Source organism: Sminthopsis crassicaudata, chromosome 2 (genome assembly GCF_048593235.1).
Source record: "Sminthopsis crassicaudata isolate SCR6 chromosome 2, ASM4859323v1, whole genome shotgun sequence".
Classification (NCBI taxonomy): domain Eukaryota; kingdom Metazoa; phylum Chordata; class Mammalia; order Dasyuromorphia; family Dasyuridae; genus Sminthopsis; species Sminthopsis crassicaudata.
In genome coordinates this window covers 496515687-496534739 of record NC_133618.1, presented here as the reverse complement: position 1 = coordinate 496534739, position 19053 = coordinate 496515687, and the positions used below count along the sequence as shown (strand labels likewise).

The 19053-nt window shown below is 38.0% G+C and overlaps 1 protein-coding gene across 9 annotated transcripts in view; it reads right to left on the bottom strand.

Annotated features, from left to right (window-relative positions):
- Positions 1–10235: 10235 nt before the first annotated feature.
- Positions 10236–19053, bottom strand: part of KIF12 (kinesin family member 12) — a 32724-nt gene continuing 23906 nt past the window's right edge. For all 9 annotated transcript variants that reach the window (XM_074293629.1, XM_074293630.1, XM_074293628.1 and 6 more), the window contains 3 exons: positions 12343–12527; positions 12122–12261; positions 10236–10672 (listed from right to left, as the gene is read on the bottom strand). In XM_074293629.1, coding sequence (XP_074149730.1) covers positions 10527–10672; positions 12122–12261; positions 12343–12527 — 471 coding nt within the window. In that variant the 3' untranslated portion in view covers positions 10236–10526. The remainder of the gene's footprint in view (positions 10673–12121; positions 12262–12342; positions 12528–19053) is intronic.

Sequence of the window (19053 nt, the reverse complement as noted above, 5' to 3'; positions counted from 1 at the left end):
TGCTCTGTGATGTGCATAAACTACTTCCATATGAGATAGTAGCCAGAGGATTCTGAGGACCTCAAAACAGAGGTGAGATTGATATTATATTTACCAGATTTTCTCTGATAGGCCTAGGAATAAGGATAGATTGGTATTAGTTAGGAGAGAATAACCCTAATGGGGAAGATCAACAAAGAACTTGTCCTAAGTCACACACCAAGACTGCACAGGAAAGACTCAAATATAAGCCCCCTGACTCCAAATGCAGAGCTTTTTTGCTCCATTTTCCTTTCAGTGCTATCTGCTCTCTTAGGTATAAAGCATCCTTCTGTTTTAGCTCTAAAATATTGGGGTCACCACATGTGCAAACTGTTTGTGGCAGCCTTTTTGTAGTGGCAAGAAACTGGAGACTGAGTGAATGCCCATCAGTTGAAGAATGGCTGAATTAGTTATGGTTGTGAATGTAAGGGCATATTATTGTTCTATAAGAAATGACTGGCAGGAGGATTTCAGAGAGGCCTGGGGAGACTTACATGAACTAATGCTGAGTGAAATGAGCAGGACCAGGAAATCATTGTACAGGGCAACAATGAGATTATGTGATGATCAATTCTGATGAACATGGCTCTTCTCCCAATGAGATGATTCAGGCCAGTTCCAATGATCTTATAAAAAAGAGAGCCCTCTACGCCCAGAGAAAGGACTGTGAGAACTGAGTGTGGAGCAAACACAGTGTTTTTACTTTTTTGTTACTGTTTGCTTGCATTTTGTTTTCTTCCTCATTTTTACCTTTTTGACCTGATATTTCTTATGCAGCATGATAATTGTGGAAATATGTATAAAATTGTACATGTTTAACATATATTAAATTGCTTGCCATCTAGGGGAGGGCAGAGAAGGAAGGGAGGGAAAAATTTGGAACACAATGTTTTGTAAGGGTTAATGTCAAAAATTATCCATGCATATGTTTTGAAAATAAAAAGCCTTAATAAAAAATAATATTGAGGTCACCATCAAAATCATGAAGGTGATGATGTCATGTGGCTTTAGATCCACCAGGTGGTAGCAGAGGCCTTTCAGAATACCCAATTTTTTTTCCTAACATTTAAACACCTTCTGAACTTTGAAATTGGAAAGGATTGTTATTATAGAACTGAGACTTATCAGTTGTACTGAGTCCACTCCCATCCCATTTTATAGATAAAGAAACTGAGACCCAAAGTCATATTGATTGTGGGGGCCATGGAGCTGAGATTTAAAACTGGATCTTCTAACTCCAAATTCAATGTTTTTTCTTTTATCCCAGACTGACCTCTTGGGGATCATTTAGCCCATCCTATTCATTTCTTTTTTAAAAATTTATTTATTTTTAATACACATTGCTTTATGAATCATATTGGGGGAGAAAAATCAGAGCAATAGGAAAAACCATGGGAGAGGAAAAAAAAACAGAAAAAAGAAGTGAATGCAGCATGTGTTGATTTACATTAAATCTTCATAGTTCTTTTTCTGTCCAAAGTCTATTGGGATTGCTTGGGATCAATGAACTACTAAGAAGAACCAAGCATTTCATAGTTGATCATCGCACATTTTTGCTGTTATGGTATACAATAGATTCCTGGTGTTGCTTGTTTCACTCAGCATCAGTTCTTGTAAATCTTTACTGGCTTTTCTAAAATCAACTTGTTCATCATTTTTATAGAATAATAATATTCCATTATCTTCATATACCATATTTTATGCAGCCATTTCTCAATTGATGGGCATCTACTCATTTTCCAATTCTTTGCTAAAACAAAAAGAGCTGCTACAAACATTTTTGCACATATGGGTCCTTTCCCTTTCTTCATGATTTCCTTGGGATATAGCCTCTTCATTTCATTATAAAAATTTTTATATTCTATTTTTTATTATAGCTTTTTATTTACAAAATATATGCATGGGTCAGCATTTACCCTTGCAAAGCCTTCTGTTCCAACTTTTCCCTACCTTCCCCCCCCTCCCCTAGATGGCAGGTAGACCAATACATGTTAAATACAATATATGTATACATATCCATGAAGTTATTTTGCTGCACAAAAAAAATCGGATTTAGTAATAAGGTAAAAATAACCTGAGAAGGAAATCGAAAATGCAAGCGGACAAAAACAGAGGGAGTGGAAATGCTATGTAGTGGTTCATAGTCATCTCCCAGAGTTCTTTCACTAGTGTATAACTGGTTCTCTTCATTACTGCTCTATTGGAACTGATTTGGTTCATCACATTGTTGAAGATGGCCACGTTCATCAGAATTGATCATCGTATAGTATTGTTGTTGAAGTATATAATGATCTTCTGGTCGGGTTCATTTCACTCAGCATCAGTTCATGTAAATCTCTCCAGGCCTTTCTGAAGTGATCCTGCTGGTCATTTCTTACAGAACAATAATATTCCATAGTATTCATACACCACAACTTATTCAGCCATTCTCCAATTGATGGGCATCCACTCAGTTTCCAGTTTCTAGCCACTACAAAAAGGGCTGCTACAGACATTTTTGCACATACAGGTCCCTTTCCCTCCTTTAATATCTCTTTGGGATATAAGCCCAGTAGTAACACTGCTGGATAAAAGGGTATTCACAGTTTGATAACTTTTTGAGCATAGTTCCAAATTGCTCTCCAGAATGGCTGGATGTATTCACAATTCCACCAACAATGCATCAGTGTCCCAGTTTTCCCACATTCCCTCCAACATTCAGCATTATCTTTCCCTGTCATTCTAGCCACTCTGACAAGTGTGTAGTGGTATCTCAGAGTTGTCTTAATTTGCATTTCTCTGATTAATAATGACTTGGAGAATCTTTTCATATGGCTAGAAATAGTTTCTATTTCTTCATCCGAAAATTGTCTTCATATCCTTTGACCATTTATCAATTGGAGAATTAGCCTCTTCATTTCAAAGAGAAGGAAGCTAAGACTTAGGAAGAAGGACCTTCTCAAGGTCACACGATTAGTCTGTAGAATCAATGATAAACACTCATAAACTAACAATGGAATTCCCATATTGACACTTTCATCAAAGTGAAAAATATTATTATATGTTTTGACAGAATAAACAAACCAACTCTCCACCCACCCCCCCCCACAAAAAAACCCCAACCATTTGCTCTGTAGTCTCCCTTTGTGTGTACTTAAGAAATTCTTAGTTTTGGCTTTTTTTTTCTTTTGTATTCACCCCATGTAGAAAGGTGGAACTCTTCACCCACTGTGGGGCTCCTAGACCCTCATCTTGGCAGCTGGATCATGTTTAGTCTTCAAACCAATACTCACTGTTCCAGACATGCTGGCCCTATAATTGTTCCATCTCCAACTTCATAGGATCATTCAGTGATAGAGATCTAGACTAAAAGGTCTAACCCCTTCACTTGAAAGATAAGGAAACTGAGACCCAAAAACTTTAAATTATTTACCCAATACCTTACATGTAATTAACATCAAAGGAAGGATTTAAATTCATGCTCTTTGACTTTAGAGCTAGTTCCCTATGCTTTTGCACAAGTGGCTCCTGATGCCCAGAATGAACTGATTCTTTAGCTTTATATGACATAGAATCCTTTGTGATTGTTGTTGTCATGTCAGACTTTTCACAACCTCATTTAGGGTTTTCTTGGCAGAGATACTGGTGTAGTTTTGCATTTCCTAATACAGTTCATTTTACAGGCGAGGAAACTGAAGCCCATGGGTTTAAGTGACTTCCCCAGGGTCACACAGTTAGTATCTGAGACCAAATTTGGATTTAGGAAGATGAGTCTTCTGGACCTGAGGCATACACTCTATCTATTGTGTTACTCTAGTTTTCCTCATAGAATCCTTAGCCAACAAAATATTGGGTTCTACTTTTCCTGATCTCCTGTTAACACTCTCTTGAAATTGTTTTTTTTTTAACTTTTCACATTCTATGCATTTTCCTTTTTTGTGTATGTGTATACTGTATTCTCCAGCCTTTGCATAGCCCTTCAACCTCCAGCAGAATGCTAATTCCTTGCTAGCAGGGCTGTTTCATTTTTGATTTTTTAATCTCCAAAACCTGGTAAAATGACATTCTCACAGTAGGCCCTTTATAAGTTCTGTTTTTTAATCTTATTGAATCCAGGACTCTTAGCTCTTAGTCTCAAGTTTATTTCATTATAGCTCTCCTGATAGATTGCCTGGCTTTTACTTCGCAGTACTTAGGCTGTAATATAAATGGTGGACAAGTCCTTCTCACTTGTTTAGGTCTGGGAAGTATTAAGCTTTTGAGGCAGCTGGACAAGTAAGTGCCCCAGTAAAGGTAATTGATTTAAAAGAGTTGCCAGCTCATCCGAATGAAAAATCAGTCTGGCTATTGGCATTATTGCCACTTGAAAGTCTGTCCCAGGCTCATCAGACTTGGCTGTCTCCTTGGATTCATGATACATGTGGCCAGGCAGGGCTGGGAACAGACATCCCCAGGGGAAGATCTGAATGCAATTCTTGGGGAAGGCCCAAAACCAATGTCCTCTCAAGAGCAGGAACAGAGAGCTCTCCTTGGGACATGGTTCAGAGATTCCTCCTTAGATGAGATTGCCAGAATGGCTAGAGTAAAACTGATCTTAGGGATTGAAGATGGACCTCTGAACCATCAGAACTGTGGACAAGCATGGACACGCACACATATATGTATGAATATATGTATATGTATATGTGTATCTATATATATATATATATATTTATTGTTATTTTATGAAATAAAACAAGAATTTCTATCATATAGTAGAATTAGACAAAGATTCTTATACATGAAAATGCATTTTTTATGTAAAACTTGCTATTTCTTTTAAATATATAATAAAATTATCATGTAACTTTTCTTTCTTCCCTCCATTCCCTAAGATAGCTTTTAGACAAATATTAGACAAATTTAGACAAAATTAGACAAATATAAAATCATTCTATATATGCTTCTATTCATCAGTTCTTTCTCTGGATACAGATAATATCTTCCTTCACGGGTCCTTTGTAATTAATTTAGATATTTATAATAGTCAAAATGACTTAGTCTCTCAAATTTGCTCTTTAGAAAGAAGTATAGGGGTATTTTGTGAATTATTAATCAATTATGCATGTGATATAAGTGGGCTTAAGATCCACATCTGGGTCCAACTCCTGAGCTCTTTCCACTTGATTCCATCACTTATTATGTGACCTTGAGCAAATTAATTCATGTCACTGAACCTGAATTTATTAATCTGTAGAATGGAGATAATAATACTTTTGCTCCTTTACTTTCTAGGATTATTATGAAGATTAAATTAAATCATTTATGTTAATTACTATATAAGTGGTTATTTGCTGTTGTTCATGCCAGAGGTCTAAGTCCTGCTGTTTTATGCCTGCTTCATGCCCTCCTATTCAGTGACCCAACTCCTTACCTCCACAATATATATTTTTTCTGAGGCAATTAGGGTTTAAGTGTCTTGCCCAGAGTCACACAGCTAGGAGTATTGTGTCTGAGGCCAGATTTGAACTCAGTTCCTCCTAACTTCAGGGCTGGTACTTTATCTACAACACCAAGTTGCTGCCCCCCCCCCCACCCAATCTATTTTTGTAGTTTCATTAAATTGGGTACTAATGAATCCTTCCTGGCTTTAAAGCCCAAGAAATGGCAAAATGAAGTTTATAGAATCACAGAATTTGAGTTGGAAGGGATGTCATTGGCCAACTAGTCCAGCCCAATCATGAGGAATCCCCATCCCACATACTTGACATGAGGCTTCCAGGAAGGGGAATTGCCCACCTAAGCGAAGCCATTCTACTTTTGTCATCAAGTCAAAATTAATCCTAATTTTTAAGCTTTAGAGATCATAGATTTTAGAAAGAAGGGAACTCACTCTTCATCTATTCCAGGCACTTGCCCCACATTTTATAGAAAACTGAGGTTCAAAGAAGTGTTACATAGGTGAGTAAATAGCAGAGCTGGAAAACCATACTTCCAGGTGTTTTGACTCCCAAACCAGTGTTTTTGTACTACAAATAACGTGGAAAGATTCAATCTCTTTCATTTTCCTGCAGAAACTGTAGTCAAGGCAAAAAGAAAGGATGATAAGGAGAGTTTTCCTATACATTTCTACTCTTGGCATTGTTCTCTGACTTTCCAAGTTTAGCCCTTGAAGTTCAAAGGTGAACAACCTCTTGAACAGCAGGGATGGGTAAAGGAATAGCATTGCAATTGCAGCATCTTTCTGGAACCTGGGTCTCATTATATAATGCTCTGGTAACTTCTTAAGACTCAGGTTCACAACATGAGGACTTTAAATGGTAATTTTCCTATATTGGTTTATTTGCTCTCACCTGGCTCAAAAAGCTGGGAAAATCTGGAGTTAATTCTAGACCAAGTATGTGATTGCTCATCATGCTAATGGATTCAGACAAGAATGCAGAATTGAAATGATAAAATATTAAATGGAGCTAGAAACAAGTAATAAGATGAAATAGATTCACCTGCTTCTGCAGCTCCTAACTTGGTATTTCAACTCTAGGTGGCCTTCAGTAAACCTCCGTTCTTGGGTGTCAACAACTATTGGTAGTCAGGTAGTGGGAATGGTAATGGTTTGCTAACTTCTTCCCTCTCCCCCAATATGCTCAGAGTATCTTTCTGCCTCTGGTAAATAGTAAGGGAGAGTATTGCACACAGACCAGCCCCATGCTCTCATTCATCTGCCTCTCTCCCTCCCCATTGCTGCCTAACACAGACTTGGTTCTATCAGAAGTATTTCTGTTTGTCTCCTAGGTTCATCTCCTATCTCCTTCTAAAGGTATGGTGATTTCACCTGGGCTCTGAAAAAATTCCTGGTCCAGAGTTCTAAGGAACAGGCCTTCAGGATTCTAGACTTTCAACAAATCCTTCAGGATTTGAGAGAAATCCAATATTTAGGAATCCCGAGAAGTATATGACAGCTTGAGATATAACGGAAAGAACATCATCCTAGCGATCAGGAAATCTGGGCTCCACTCTTAGGGTCTATAACTAATCAGCAGTCAATTTTGCTTTCCTTTCAGTCTCCTCATCCATAAAATGAAGCATTTGGATGAACTCTTTTGAGGTTAGAGTTTCAAGGGAGCTTATTCTGTTTTATACAATCTTGGTTGTGCTCATAGCTAATTGGTGAGAGAAGGGGCTAGCTCCCAGTTCTTCTCCAGACTCCAGACACACTCATATGTTTCTAGTGCCTTTGCTCAGCTGTGCCTTGACTTGCCCGGGATATCAAGATCTGCAGACTGGTAGTACCATAAAACTCCACGCATCCTTCTGTCCTGGAGGCTACATGTTAAGGCATAAATGGAGACTATAGGAAAAACTGCTCCCTCAACCTCGAAGTAGAGCATGGAAGCAGCTTATCTAATCTGGACTGAAGAGTGCTTTGGAAAATCCCCATGAGGCTCCGGTGGGAGAGAAGAGAAGCTAAATATAACCAAACAGCAATTACTGCATTCCCCTTGGGTGGTCCTGGCCTGATTAACATGGCTAAATCAGAGTTCCCGTACTCAGTGCCAGGGTCTTGGTTCCTTCAAGAGGCTGAGTACCTCCCAAGGAGTGGGCCTGGTGATGTAGCCAAAGATGGTGTTCTGGGATACAGGGTGAGAGGGAGATGATGTTCACTGTGGCCAGAGGGATCGAGGAAAGCACCCACTGGGGTAAGCTAGCAGGTGGTCTAAGGAACCTGGTTCTTTTCATGGATAAAAAACTCTGGACTGGAAGTTGACAGGCTTGAGTTTCTGGTCCCAGCTGTGCTCCTAACTTCCTATGTGAGTGTAGGAGCTATTTAACCTCTTCTTCTCTGTTAAATAAGAAGGCTGATTTAGAATAATCTCTAAAATTACTTCTTGCTCTTAAGTATAACCCTAGCTCTGTTCACTAGCGATGTCATATTGGGCAAGTGACTTAATTTCTCTGAATCTCATTTGTAAAATTTAAGTGGATTAGCCAAAATTAAGTGGAATAGCCAGGTGCTTTGCGTCAGGAAGCCACAGAAATTTCCTGGGCAAGTCACTTAGCCTGTATTTGCCTCTGAAGTAAGAAATGACAGACTGTAGTATTTTTGTGGAGAAAACTATGGACAGAGATCCACAGGGTCATGAAGAGTCTGACATGACTGAGATGACGGAACAACAGCAAAAATTTAAGAAAACAGTCAAGACCAGCCATGTTTTTGTTTCTCTCAAGTTTTCCAGTCTTGAGGCTCTGGCCTTTTTCTATCAGGCCCTGGGAAGCACCTTCTCCTTCCAAACCCTCCCCCCCCCAACTTTAGTTACCTTTTTGGATTGTCTTCTTTGCTAAGGGTAAGAATTATCTTTTTTTCTGCTTTATTTGTATTCCCAGCCCTTAGCATTGTGTTGGCACACAGGAAGCACTTGCCTTGACTTATTTGTATTAATCATACTATAATAGGCTTTAACCTTGAAAATACTAAAGTAAGCAAGATAATGATGATTCTAATATTCTACATCTTCCCACCTCATTCTCTATGCAGCTGTGGTCTAATTCCTTTAAAATGCCCAATGTTAGAGGCAGGGTTTTTTTCTAGTCATGTCCCGATCTTTATAACCCCAGTTGGTGTTTTCTTGGCAGAGATACTGCAGTGGTTTGCCACTTCTTCAGCTCATTTTACAGATGAGGAAACTGAGGCAAACAGAATCACACAATCAGTAAGTGTCTGAAGCTAAATTTGAATTCAGAATGATGTGACTTCTTGGCTTAGACACATTTTCTTTCCTCTTAAATTTCCTAAATTTAATTGGACCAAGTCAGTGAAACAGAACGCTGAGCAAGGCATTAAGGCTACTACAGTAACTTCTTTTAATAATTCACATTTTTAAAGTACAAATGGGACAAGAGTGGGGGAAAATGGAAAGGGGGAAGTCTTATAACTTGCTGAAAAGTATTCAACAAATTCCCTTTAGTCTTAAGGTGCTCACAGATCCGGTATCTTCACCTGGAGGGAGCTGATTCCACAGGGCTCCTCCCTTGAGTGTCAGAGTAAGAAAGCTCTAGTGGTTTGAGGACATTTGGACAAGAATTCTATGACTGGGCTTGGTTCCATTTTCCTGGATCAGAATTGTGGGAAAACCTTCTGGAATCTGAGGGGGAGGGGACGGGGTGGGATGGCTTGGCCTTTGAGAAAGTTATTCTGGCTGGGCAGCAGTTCCAGATGAGTTTAGAGGATGTTCTTATAGCCCTAGAGATCCCCCTAACTAGTCAGTTCCTTAGCTCCCCCTTCTCAGTTGTCTCTCTTCTGTTGGCTCCCTTCCTCTAGTGGAACACAGGAATAAAGCCTAAAGCTAACGTCTCACTTACTTCAGGCTCCTCGAATCCCAGGGTTTAGGGTTCTCAGAGTCCACAGCCACGCAGCCTCATGAATCCTAATCTGGCTCTGCCACGAATACATAGATCAAGGGTTCTCTGTCTCTGTCTCCTTGACATTACTTTCACTGGCTGTGTGGACAGTGAAAAATATCCTGAACTTGCAATCAGGAGACTTGGGCTAAAATGGGGGTCAAAACAGGGCTCTTACATTGAGTGAGGAAAGGGATCTGAGGAGTTCATCTAGTCTAATCCCCATATTTTGCAGATGGGGAAACTGAGACCCAGGTAAAAGGACTGGCCTCAGATTATACAAGGCAAAAATGGAAGAGCTGGGATTTTAACTTAGTTCCTCTGACAGTTAATCCAGTATTCTTTATCCTAGACCCTGCAGCCTCTCCTCTAAGAGTGTATAGCACTATACTCACAAAGTATTGTGAAGATTAAACTAGCTAATGGATATAAATTCCTTTGTAAACTGTAAAAAGCTTTACAAAGATTGTTGAAGATGATGATGGGGATGGAGTTGGTGGTGGTGGTGGTGGTGGTGATGATGAAGGGGTTGGACTTTAATGACCCCTGTTAATGCCAGAGTTCTAGTTCAATGAAAATTTCTTTGTCCCTAAATCTACAGAGGACTGACTTCATTCCTGAGAAGGACTTTGTGGATGCTTAGAGTCTCTGTGATTTCTCCACACATTGGATTCCTAGAGAGCGGAAGGCCTCTCTCCCCTACATTCTTTAACAGAGAACAGGGGCAGAAGGTTTCTGTTGTGTTCATGGGTAATCTCAGATCATATCTCTTCACCTTCCCTAAGCTCCCATTTTATACTCTGATTCCATCAGTGATAGCAAAAGGATCAAAGAAAATGCAAGAAAGACAAGTGGCTCACTTTTTCTCTTTATTAGCATTTTTATTTTCTTGTAGCCAGATTATTTCAGACTCAGGACAAAAAAGGTAAACTGGACTGTTTCTCCAATGAGAGTCCTGGGAAAAATCTTTGAAGGGAATCTTCTTCAAGGCCAGGGATGCAGTACCAAGTACCAGGCGTACTTCTCTGGCCTTGGACTGGCATCTCCCCCACCTCCAACCCCCATCCCCAGACCTCCACTCTAACCCAAACACTCAGTCATACATGACTTAGAACATGGCTCCCAGCTAGAGCAAACAGGGCAGACACAACTCAGCAGGGTGGAAGGTGTTGTCTGGAGTCAAAGTGTTTCTCCTGGGAAGTAGGGGGCTTTCCTTGGCTCAAGTACAGGGTACAATCAAGTTGGTCCCTCAGCACCTCCAGTTCTTCCTCCAACAGCCTGGATGCACTTGGGACCCCTGTCTCCAAGATAATACAATAATGTCCAGGGGCAATCTTCCACCCATTTCCCATGCTCCTGGAATATACCACCTATCATTGACCTCTGACCAATGACTTCCAGAGCTATAAATTTACTTTATAATTTAAGCCTACCTGTCTCTGTTAGTTCTCTCTCACTAGTTCTATCTGCTTAGAGGCAGCTAGGTGTCAGAAGATAGATCATTGAACTGGAGTCAGAAAGATCAGAGTTCAGATTGTCTCACTTATTAGTTGTGTGACCCTGGACAAGTCACCTCCCTCCCTCCTTTCCTTCCTTCCTTCCTCCCTTCCTTCCTTCCTTCCTCCCTCTCTTCTTTCCTCCCTCCCTCCCTTCCTTCTTTCCTTCCTTCCTTCTTTCCTTCCTTCCTTCCTCCCTTCCTTCCTTCCTCCCTCCCTCTCCCTCCCTTCCTTCCCACCCTCCCTTCCTTCCTTCCTTCTTCCTTCCTTCCTTCCTTCCTCCCTTTTTTCCTCCCTCCCTCCCTCCCTTCCTTCTTTCCTTCCTTCCTTCTTTCCTTCCTTCCTTCCTTCCTTCCTCCCTCCCTCTCTCCCTTCCTTCCTCCCTCCCTCTCTCCCTTCTTCCCTTCCTTCCTTCCTCCCTTCCTTCTTTCCTTCCTTCCTCCCTTCCTTCCTTCTTCCTTCCTTCCTTCTTCCTTCCTTCCTTCCTTCCTCCCTTTTTTCCTCCCTTCTTTCCTTCCTTCCTTCCTTCCTCCCTTCCTTCCTTCCTTCCTTCCTTCCTTCCTTCCTTCCTTCCTTCCTTCCTTCCTTCCTTCCTTCCTTCCTTCCTTCCTTCCTTCCTTCCTTCCTTCCTTCCTTCTTTCCTTTCTTCCTTCTTTCCTTTCTTCCTTCCTTTCCATCCCTCCCTCCCTTCCTACAGTGATCTCATTCCACTGTTAATGCCTATAATGCCTGCCTAATCTCTCAAAGGTAAGTACCCAGTAGTGTTAGCTAGCTAGCTTTTAAAATGTCTTTTTTCTTCCTCGCTAAATCATAAACAGATTGAAGGCAGGAATCATGTTGTATCTTTGGATTTCTCTCAAGGCTTTATACATAGTAATTACTTAATAGTTCTGTTCAAAGACTGATTCACCCTAGACATTTAATAAAATACCTACTGTGTCAGATACTGAAGATGTAAGATAAAAAAAATCACATTAGAATTCTCAAGTAACTTTCAGTCTATTGCTGCAAATTGGACATGTGCACATAAGCACACACATATGGGAATTATATGTGTAGAAGTATACACATTAATGTGTATATGTGTGTGTTTTTTGTGTGTATTGTAAACTGTCAATAACTGACAATGAGTGCATAAGAAAAGTACAAATTACTGCAAGATAAGGATGAGCAGCCCAGGAAGTCCTTGGTTGATGCTGGATGCTCTTGGGTCTGAGCAGTAGCCCTCCTCCCAGGGTCCCACCTCTCACCTCCTGTCCTCCAAGGTGTGCCACAAGCACTTTGAGGCAGAGGTGGTGCTGAGGGTATGACTTGGCCTGCTCTTCCAGAGGCTTCCTCCTTTGCCAGAGTCTCTTCTAAGAAGTGAGCCCAGGTCCATTCACTGCTTTTCCTGAGGCAGGAGATGGGTAAGTAAGCTACTCTGTGTCACTTCTCTCCTTTCCCCACCCCAGGCCCTGGGGCCCTTACCTACCTCCTCACAGGGTGCTCCCTGAGGTTAGGGCCTGATGGTTGGGCAAAAGGTTGAGTCTGGACCTGAGGACTAGAAACCTCCATCTTCCATGGGGCTTTGGCTTGAACACCAAATACAGGTAGCGGAGGCAGCTCTGACAAAATCTGGGAGGGCAGATATCCTGGAAGAAGTGAGGGCTCTCCCATCTAAAAAGATGACCAGTCAATTAGCAGTCTCCCTTCCATTTCCACTTCTTTCTTTCTTTAGAATGTCCAGATATACTCGATAACGTGGTAGAAAAGACACTTGGTGGAGAATCATTGTAGTCCCAATTCTTAGTGTGCAAAGCACAGAAGCTTGTGGATAGTTAAGCTTAGGAAACGTTTATTGAATTAGATTTTAAATCTCACACATTTATTGTATGATCATGAGCAAATCACATTTTCCATGGGTCTCAGTTCCCTTATCTGTAAAATGTTAATTATGTCTGTCCTGTTGACCTCACATTATTGATTAATCAGCAAGATGAAATAATGTAGACTGCTAGAATGTTAAAGTTAGTGGGAAAATGAGAATATCTTAATGTCTTCATTTAAGGCTTTATAAAGAAAATTCATTGATTAGATAATTATTATCACAGAAAATATTAATGCTCAAAAGATATAAGCCTTTGAAAAAAGAGCAAACAAAATATAAGATTATTTTGTCTAAAATAACTAATGTTATATTTGGAGGTGGAAGATTCAATATTAACTCATCTTTACTACATTTCATAATTCATTTGAATTCATAAAGAAAAAGATGGCAAAAAGGAGACATAAAAAGCTATTGTTAATTCCAAAGCAAAATTCCTATCTTAAAAATAAAACAACCTAATGAAAGTAATAGTAGCAGCTTTTAGGGAAACCTACAGGTAAATCAGTATAAAATTCTAGTAGTAGGTTTAGGAAAGGGAATGACAACATAAAAAATATAGAAATTAAGTTTAAGCACTATAACACTAAACATAGTTGGGTAATCCTTTCCAGTAAAAAGAAAGTTATAGCATAATGTGAAAATACATGGGGGAGGTTAAAATTAAGAGTTGATCAAATAAACCATACAATGGCCATTTTGAGAAAAAAAAAAACTAGAATTGAAATGTATCTGATCTCTACCACTAGAAGAACCTCAAACCAGAAAGTATTAAGAGAATATTACAACATACTAACAGAATGATAACTACACATGTTACAGTATTAAATTGCTCATATGGACTAACAGTAGTTAAATTTATAAAAGAAAAAAATCATAGCCTTAGAAGAAAAAATTATGAGCATACTCTGCCTAATGGAATTAATTGGTTCTTTGAAAATACATTAGGCAAAGCATCATTTTATTTAATATTAGGAAATTAGTTCTACAGGAATAATATTCTAAATGCTATAAAGTATTATAAAACTAGCTGAAAGTTACACAGTGAAGCTTGGTTATGTTGTATGAATGATGCTTGTGTGAAATGATATTGGTCACTCCACTATTCTAACGCTCCTAACACTATCCACTAAATAACATATTTAGCAAAATGCACACATTGTAATTTTGAATAGTTTAGTGAACAAAGTATACTCAACATATCTGCTTAGAACTAAGTGGAAAAAAGCTGTAAATATACATTTTTCCTCAAGGACACATGGCACTCTCACATAAATTGATCGTGTACTCAGATACAAAGAAAAAATTTAATATATTCTGTCTTTCTGAATTTACCATTTTTTGGCCACTGGCCACCACAGTATAACAAAACTAGAGATGGTCATTTCCCTAAAGGTACAGGTTATTTGGATTTTTTTAATTAAGTAAGAATCCAGTAAAATTATGACCAATTGATTTGCTCCTACTGGAGAGGAATCCATGTTGGAGTAAGGAGTGGATGTTAAGACAAGCACAGCAGACTAAAAAAAATTGAGAGGGACCTTAAAGATTGAATTAAACTTATATATAAACAGGAATTATCTCTATAACACATTTGGTAAGTGGTCATTCAGACCCTAATTAAAGATATACAGTTAATGGAACCTCACTCTATCCTGAATTAGATAATACTTTTTAAGGAAGGAGGAAAAGAAGGATAAAACTTCCTAAGAATTAGAGCTAGTCAAATATGGCATGAAGAACTGAACTCAATTGCTTAGATGTAATTTTAAAAGAAATCTGTGAGACTAGCAACTTTTAATTCTGGACATGAAGTATTCCCTATTAATGGAATTGAAGAATACTTTAACTTTTAGTGCTACCATTTAATCTTATTGATTCTCATTGAGTGCTCGGCCCACAAAACATCTGGCAGAAATATTACTTGCCCCTGCTGCAAGAGTCAGTTGCTCAATAAGTTCAAAATATAATATTTTGCAGCAGCAGATTGGTTTATTTCATAAACCAATGTTTATTAACAAACCAAAGTGATAAGGTCCTACACAATAAAAAATTTTTGAACTTTCTGCCTTTAATGCTAATGTGGCCTACTGCTTGTTTGGGAACACCATACTTTACAGAGGACAACCTTTTGTTAGGTCATTTGATTATTTGTATGGCAGTTCCACTAGATCTTTCATACCTATGTCTAAAACAAGAAATTTTTAACCATACAAGGGATAAAGGAGATCCTAAAGGAAAAGCAATTTTGATACATGAAAAAAAAAGTTTGCATGAACAAAATCAAAGTAGCTAAGGAAGATAAGATAATTTTAAAAATTTCTTTGCATTAAGTATCTCCAATAAAAGTCTGACATTTAAGGTACATATTCATGCAAATGTACAGTGAACAAGAACCATTCTCAATAGTTAAGTGGTCAACAGAAATGAATAAGTAATTTCCTAAAGAGAAATTGCAGTATTAACAACCATAATCCCAATCACCCAAATCACTCATAAGAGAAATTACAAATCAAAGCAACTCTGAAGTCTCACTTCTCATTTAAGAAATTAGCCTGTCATATAAGCAGTACAAACAAGATCATCCCTATCTTGTGGATGAGGAATCTGAGAGGTTAAGGCCATTAATCAATCCATTCATACATAATCATCCAGCTAATAGAAGAGGTAGGATTCCAATTCAGTCTCCTGACTCAAAATCCAGCACTGTTCACTATGCTGCCTCTAAGATATCAAATCACAAAGATTCTCTGCACTATTTTGTGGTAAAAATGAGAGGTGAAACAATGAATAAAACATGTCATTGACAATAAGTACTTTGAAAACAAGTTGTTTGCCTATTAATTGTCAAGATACACATGAGATTTTTTTCAAAGAAAATTATAAAACCGTCATAAGAGAAATAAGAGAACTTAACAAGTAGAGCCATTTTCCTGCATTGATAACAGGAAAAAATGACTAATAAACAAGTTAATCCTTCCCAAATTAATCTACAGATTAAGTTCAGTGTGAATGGATATTTTTATAAAATTGGAAAAAATAAAGTGTATATGGATAAACAAATGGACAAGAATTTTAAGAATCTTTGGAAAGGCCCTTTCCTCTTCATCAGATTATCTATCATCCCTTCTAGATTTTCTTAGAAAATAATTATGAATCTTTTTTCTAGTGGTTGAAAAATTCTCTCTCTGTCTGTCTTTCTGTTTGTCTCTCTGTGTATGTGTGTGTAAGAGAGAGAATGAGACAGAGTCGGGGCAGGGAGGGATGAAGAGAGATAAAGATAGAGAATCAGTGGAATAGAAGGATCCTAGAAATAGAACTGAATGTAAACCAAAAGTTAGTGTACAATAAACCTATAAACAAAACAAGGAAGGAACCTTCTAATATATGCTTTGGGGAAAACTGGATTATAATATGATAAGAAATAGCTTCATTTCCCCACATATCTTTGGCCCTTTTTTCTTTTCTATATATTTTCATTTGGCAATTTTGGGACCTCCTAAGGCTTCATTGCATGTCTCTGCAGACGGGATTCCAAATTTATCTCCCTACCCTTTATTTCTCCATGGAACTGTGATCCATATTTTCAGCTATTGGCTGGATATGACCCTCAGTCCTTGCTCAGAAGCATAGCAGACCAAAGCAGCCTCTAGTCCCAGCTCATAAGACAAATTATGGAAACCAGGCTCTTTCCATGAAACAGCAGATAAAGCTACTGACTACTGGGAGCAAAATACCAAACAGAAGGAGCTCCTGAGTTCAAAACCAAGTCTCAGAGCTTCATGGGAAGCTTGGGACAGCACCCCGTTTACCCCAGGAGCAGAGCTCTACCATAAAAGTCACAAAAGAGGAAATACAAAAAGAGAAGGAAAGAAAATGAGCAAGAAACAAAAAAGAACCTTAACCATAGAAAGCTATTATGGTGACTGGAAAGACCAAAAAACCCAACTCAGATGAGGACAAAATGTCCGCAGAGGAAATCTCAAAGAGTATGTGATATGAAATGTGGATCTAAATTTAATTTCTGCCAGATCAATTTTCAGTATTTCCAGCATTTTTTGTTAAATAGTGAGGCATTATCCTAGTAGCTAGGTTCTTTGAGTTTATTAAGCACTAGTCTACTAGGTTCATTTGCTTCAATTTCCAATCTATTCCATTAGTCAGCTTCTCTATTTCTTAACTAGTACCACAGTATTTTTATGACTATTTCTTTGAGGTATAGTTTGAGATATTGCACTACTATGCTTCCTTACTTCTAACCTTTTCCTTTGAGATTCATGACCTTTCATTTGTCTAGATGAATTTAGTTATTGCTTTTACTATGTCTATAAAATAACACTTTGGTACTCACAGAGCTTCTTGAAAGTGCTCATGAAAGATTTTAAAATACAAATAAGAGAAATAGAGAAAAATGAGAAAATAAATTAGAGCTATGCAAGAGAGTCAACAGCTTGGAAAAGAAAGGAAAAAACTGAAGAAAATAATTCCTTAAAAAATACAATTGGCCAAATGAAAAAAAAAAATCACTGAAGAAAACACTACCCTTGAAAAGTAGAATAAATCAAATGGGAAAAGAGATACAAAAGCTAACTGATGAAAATCACATATTAAAAACTAGAAGAGGGCAAATGGAAGATAATGACTCTATGAGATAGCAAGAATCAGTCAAACCTAAAAATAATGAAAAAAATAGAAGAAAATACAAAATACCACACTGGAAAAAATAGCCAATCTGGAAAATAGAACCAGGTGAGAAATTTTAAAATTATTAGTCTACTGTAATGTTCTCTCTAAAATGTAATATTCTCTGTTGAGGTTTTCTTGGGGTCTCTGGAGGCAGCTTTCATTTCAGTTCAGTAATCACCACACCACACGAATAGTCACAGGTTAAAATCCAAATCCTATATTGTCTCTTTCAAAGTCTTATCCCCTTTCCTGCAGCCCAGTTAGCTTTCTTGTAGTCCAGATCCTTTATTATCTCCTTCTTGGGGCTGGGAAGGTTTCTGGAGGGCCTTTCAGTCTGGCCTTGTTCTTAGTGGGGGAAGTGCAGGAGTCCAAGTAAGCCACCAGGAAGATCAAAGATAGAATTGAATTTCTCCCCTTGGTTCTGAGAGCTTAAGCTCCTGCCACCAGTCCTTTACCTTCTATCCATGAGTCTTGGCTGAGGCTCCTAGCTTATATGCTTTACACCGAATATAAACCAATCATTGTATCACTACGAAACCATTATTTGTTGTAGGATTAAATCAATGCTAAACTAGATTTAACCATTGTCTCCTCAATTCCACTTAGTATCTTGTTTCAAGTTTTGGCCCATAACAGTCTACCAGAAGGCCATGACCAAAAAAAGAACCTGTATAGCATTCTTCAAGAGATCATCAAGGAAAATTGTCCTGATATACTAGAACCAGAGTGGGAAATAATCATTGAAAGAATCCATTGAACACCTCAGGAAGGAGATCCCAAGAGGAAAACCCTAAGGAATATTGTTGTAAAACTCCAGAACTATTATCTCAGGGAGACATTTTAGTTCCTGGAACAAATGAAATTACTGAACTAATATAAAATAAATAAGAATGTTGCCTAAATTTATTTTTTCAGCGTTATACCAAAGTACCAAATGATTATTTTATAGAGATAGTAAAAATAATAATTAAATCCATCTAGAAGAACAAAAAGTCATGAATCTCAAAGAAAAAAAGCAAAAAACAAAATGGACTTAAGGAGGCAAAGTAGTACTATATCTCAAACTATATTTCAAAGCAATAGTCATAAAAATGCTTTGGTACTAGTTTAAAAACCAGTGGAATACATTAGAAAAAAGTGAATAAACATAGTAGCATAGTGTTTGGTAAATCCAAAGACCTCAGCTACTAGGGTAATAATTCACCATTTGACAAAAACTTCTAGGAATACTGAAAATTCGTATCACATACAAAACTCCAAATGGATAGAAAACTAAGACTTACACTTTAAAATTATATTACAAACAAATTAGAGGATCAAAGAAAGAAATACTTTTTGAATGTATGGAAAATGGAGTAATTCATGAGCAAATAAGGAAGAGAGGATTACAGAAGACAGTTTGATTGCATAAAATTGAAATGTTTTGTGCAAAGTTAATGAATCTAAGATAACAAGGAAAAACAGTTAATTGGGGGAAATATTTGTGGCATATTCCTTTGATAAAGATTTCATATCCAAACATATTCACATGCACACAATTATTTGCATGGATATATCATGGATATAAAATCCATATCAGAGAAAAATGTTGCAAATATTCTCTCCAGTTAATACAATATTTGTGTGTATGTG